Genomic DNA, 5,000 nt, shown 5'->3' with positions numbered 1-5,000 from the left:
CTAACCCTAACCCTAACAGCAACATGTGACCCTGCTCAACACCTAACAGCAACATATGACCCTAACCCTAACCCTAACAGCAACATGTGACCCTGCTCAACGCCTAACAGCAACATGTGACCCTGCTCAACACCTAACAGCAACATGTGACCCTGCTCAACGCCTAACAGCAACATATGACCCTGCTCAACGCCTAACAGCAACATATGACCCTGCTCAACGCCTAACAGCAACATATGACCCTGCTCAACACCTAACAGCAACATATGACCCAAATCTAATGGACATTATCCAGAGAGTGACCCTGCTCAACACCTAACAGCAACATATGACCTAAATCTGATGGACATTACCCAGAGAGTGACCCTGTTCAACACCTAACAGCAAAATATGACCTAAATATAATGGACATTATCCAGAGAGTGACCCTGTTCAACACCTAACAGCAAAATATGACCTAAATCTAATGGACATTATCCAGAGAGTGATCCTGTTCAACACCTAACAGCAAAATATGACCTAAATGTAATGGACATTATGCAGGCAAAACTAAAATTCATTGAAAAAACTACACAAGATGAGTACTACGAATATTGGCTAAACAATATTGAACAATCCAACAAATTGAAATGTTTCCAAAAAATCAAAACCAATTATGAATTTGCATCTTATTTAAAAGAAATTACAGAGTACATACAAAGAAAATTACTAACACGCTACTTATAGATTAAGTGAACACTCCCTGGCCTTAGAAATTGGAAGACACAGGCAAACCTGGCTTCCTAGGGAGGAAAGGTTGTGTTTGCAGTGCAGTGAGGGAGTAGTAGAAGATGAAAAACACTTCCTCACTGAATGCAGTAAATTCAGCACAGTCAGGAACCAATATTTCCTTCAATTCAGCCAAATTATACCTCAATTTGAACTATTAGAAAATGTAGACAAGCTCCCATACTTGTTGGGAGAGCATACAAGTTGTGTAAAACTCGCTGCACATTACCTGTTAACATGTCATCAATCGAGGAAGTGAGTGACCCATATTGTGACATGCTTTGCTTTATACCAATAATCAATACACATTGATAAATATATAAATATACAGTATACTCATACACTATGTATAGTAATACTGTATCATTATACATTTATTATTCTCTCTTTTTAATTATTATCATTTTGTTTTTATTATTATTACTATTATTATTATTATTATTATTATTATTATTATTATTATTATTATTATTTGTATTTTTTTAAACAGATATTGTATCTGTGTTGTTTTGTTATTTGTTTGCTTTGGCAACACTGCTTCATTGAGTAATGCCAATAAAGCTCCATTGAAAATTGAAATTGAAAATTGAAATTGAAATTGAGAGAGAGAGGGAGAGAGGGAGAGAGGGAGAGAGAGAGAGAGGGAGAGAGAGAGAGGGGGGGAGAGAGAGAGAGAGAGAGAGAGAGAGGGAAGGAGAAAGAGACAAATCAGAGACACAAAAAATGAAACAGAACAAGAGAGAGATGAGACACAAGATGCAGTAGAGACAGAAGACAAGAGAGAGAGAGAGAGAGAGAGAGAGAGAGAGAGAGAGAATGAGAGAAACAAGAGAAGAGAGTGACAGAGCAACAGAGAGCAAACCAAGAGAGATAGAGTGACAGAGAGAGATGACTAGAGAGAGATAGAGTTGTAGAGAGATGACCAGAGAGAGAATGATAGAGAGAGATAAAGAGATTACAAGAGAGAGAGAGAGAGATCACTAGAGAGCGAGAGAGAGAGAGAGAGAGAGAGAGAGAGAGAGATAAAGAGATCACAAGAGAGAGAGAGAGATCACTAGAGAGTGAGAGAGAGCGAGAGAGAGAGAGAGAGAGAGAGAGATAAAGAGATCACAAGAGAGAGAGAGAGAGAGAGAGAGAGAGATAAAGAGATCACAAGAGAGAGAGAGAGATCACTAGAGAGTGAGAGAGAGCGAGAGAGAGAGAGAGAGAGAGAGAGAGATAAAGAGATCACAAGAGAGAGAGAGAGAGAGAGAGAGAGATAAAGAGATCACAAGAGAGAGAGAGAGAGAGAAAGAGAGAGTGTAAAGAGAAAAGAGAGCATCTCAAGAACAAGTTTGCTGCCTCTGCACTGTTTCCTTGACAACAGGCTATGGCTGGTGGGCTGTTAAATAAGAAAGGCGTAAGATGTGTGTTTGTGTTTGTGTTCTGTGTGTGTGTGTGTGTGTTTGTGTTCTTTGTGTGTGTGTGTGTGTGTGTTTGTGTTCTTTGTGTGTGTGTATGTGTGTGTTTGTGTTCTTTGTGTGTGTGTGTGTATGTTTGTGTTCTTTGTGTGTGTGTGTGTGTGTGTGTGTGTGTGTGTGTGTGTGTGTGCAGCCTGTCATGTTCAGTGATTGATGTGATGTGGGTTATAAGTATGCCCTCCACTGAATAAACCTCCATGGGGGTGGACACGTTTTATGGTGCTGAGATGGTTATTTATAATTGCACCACAAACACCCTCCTGTGTGACTAAAGACACATCCCTCTAGCCTGGCTAGCGCCACCACTTCTCAATGAGACGTGGTCTGGGAACCAAACGTTCATTTTCTCGTATTTGAAAAAAATGCCCAGATCCGTTTATTGGGTGCCACGGATGTCTATCAAATGCGTCTGTGCATAGCTCATCATCGTCTTGCTTTCCCCCCTGTTCTGTGATTGGTTCCCTATCTCAGGCGAAAATTTGCTCCATGGTCTCCAGGCTGACTAGAGACACATCCCCTCCTGTGTGAGGCTGACTAGACTAGAGACACATGGTGATGGCCTTGGTGGTGAACTGACAACCCAGTGTCCTGGAGTATCCCCTGTCCACACCAAAGATCACTGACCACTTATGACACAGTGTTTTGGGTTAATTGGTTAGTTGGGTAGTTAGTTAGTTAGTTGATTAGTAAATTAGTCAGTTGTTTGTTTAGTTAGTTAGTTGATTAGTTAGTCAGTTAGTTGATTCGTTAATTAGTCAATCAGTTAGTTAGTTAGTTAGTAAGTTAGTTGATTAGTTAATTGATTAGTTAGTAAGTTGGTCACTCACTGATTTGGTGGTACCCCCCATCACCTCCTCCTCCACAGGTTCCAGACGCAGCTCCTGGGGGACAAACAAACAAACAAACAAACATGGCCGCCCGTCACAACAGGCTCTCAACACAACTTCTGGCTTCAGACTGACTTCAAACTGGAGTCAAACTGGAGTCAAACTGGTCTGAGTCTAGCCTAAAAGTGAGCCAGCCTTGTCAGATTGGCCAGCCAGGCCTCTGGTCAAGTTGACAGGAAGAAGTCATCAAAGCCCTGTCATCAAATTACACACTTCAAGACACATCAGATCACATCATTAAAATAGCAGGGTAACAACAACAGCATGGACCGGAAATAGAGAGAGAGATATGAGAGAGGGAGGTTTGTGAGAGAGAGCAAGAGAGAGAGTGGGGAAAAAGAAAGAGAGAGAGAGAGAGAGAGAGAGAGGGGGAAAGAGAAAGAGAGAAAGAGCAAGAGAAAGAGAAAGAGAGAGAGAGAGAGAGAGAGGAGAGATGTGTAAAGGAGAGGAACGGAAGCTGAAAGATCCAACAGAAAGTTAAAGTTTGGACACGTTGTTTGAGACAGATGTTTAAATACACTTGACCAGTTTGGACGCGTTGTTTGAGACAGATGTTTAAATACACTTGACCAGTTTGGACAGATGCTTAAATACATTTGACCAGTTGACCATTTTGGACACGTTGTTTGAGACAGATGTTTAAATTCACTTGGCCAGTTTGGACGCGTTGTTTGAGACAGATGTTTAAATACTCCTGACCAGTTTGGACACATTGTTTGAGATGTTTAAATACACTTGACCAGTTTGGACGCGTTGTTTGAGATAGATGTTTAAATACACTTGAGCAGTTTGGACACGTTGTTTGAGGCAGATGTTTAAATACACTTGAGCAGTTGGACATGTTGTTTGAGACAGATGTTTAAATACACTTGACCAGTTTGCCATAAATGTGACATGCAGTATCTAAGCCCAGTCGACAATGTCTACTGCAGACAAATCTCCATGGCAACCTCCATTACCGTGGACACAGGGGCGTGTGTGAGAGTTCTGAGCGGGAACTGACCTTGTGACTTTGGCTAATAAGTGTGTGTGTGTGTGTGTGTGTGTGTGTGTGTGTGTGTGTGTGTGTGTGTGTGTGCTTGTGTGTGTGCCCAGACTCTACTGTGTGTGTGTGTGTGTGTGTGTGTGTGTGTGTGTGTGTGTCTGTGTGTGTGTGTGTGTGCCCAGACTCTATTGTGTGTGTGTGTGTGTGTGTGTGTGTGTGTGTGTGTGTGTGTGTGTGTGTGTGTGTGTGTGTGTGTGTGTGTGTCTGTGTGTGTGTGTGCCCAGACTCTACTCTGATATAATTTGGCAGCTTGTTCCACCATCAGGGAATCACAGCCCTGACCTGTCTGGACTGCCTCGTGTCTGCAGGGAGATGACGTTCATATGTGTGTGTGTGTATGTGCAGGGAGATGGCATTCCTGTCTGGACTGCCTCGTGTCTGCAGGGATATGGCGTTCCTATGTGTGTGTGTGTGTGTGCAGGGAGATGGCGTTCCTGTCTGGACTGCCTCGTGTCTGCAGGGATATGGCGTTCCTATGTGTGTGTGTGTGTGTGCAGGGAGATGGCGTTCCTTGGCTGACCACAGCAGCTGAGAGGAGCGTGATTGAGCTCCAGTGGACTGGTGCTGACCCACGTGCCCCCCTTTCATCAAGTCCCAATTATTTGCACAAAACTCTGGCCAATCTCTGTCTTTGGGTCCAGTCTCTCTCTCTCCACCTCTCTCCATCTCTCTCTCTCTCTCTCTATCTCTCTCCATCTCTCTCTCCATCTCTCTCCATCTCTCTCTCCATCTCTCTCTCTCTCTCCCTCTCTCTCTCTCCATCTCTCTCCATCTCTCTCTCCATCTCTCTCTCTCTCCATCTCTCTCTCTTCATCTCTCTCTCCATCTCTCTCTCTCCAT

General features: G+C 43.1%; 1 protein-coding gene across 1 annotated transcript in view; it reads right to left on the bottom strand.

Annotated features, from left to right (window-relative positions):
- necab1 (N-terminal EF-hand calcium binding protein 1) overlaps positions 1 to 5,000 on the bottom strand; it is a 50,916-nt gene that overhangs the window by 9,280 nt on the left and 36,636 nt on the right. Inside the window, exon 7 of the mRNA XM_042077446.1 lies at positions 3,056 to 3,109. Coding sequence (XP_041933380.1) covers positions 3,056 to 3,109 — 54 coding nt within the window. The remainder of the gene's footprint in view (positions 1 to 3,055; positions 3,110 to 5,000) is intronic.

Source organism: Alosa sapidissima, chromosome 21, assembly GCF_018492685.1.
Source record: "Alosa sapidissima isolate fAloSap1 chromosome 21, fAloSap1.pri, whole genome shotgun sequence".
Taxonomy (NCBI): Eukaryota; Metazoa; Chordata; class Actinopteri; order Clupeiformes; family Clupeidae; genus Alosa; species Alosa sapidissima.
This window is presented reverse-complemented; position numbering and strand designations above follow the sequence as displayed.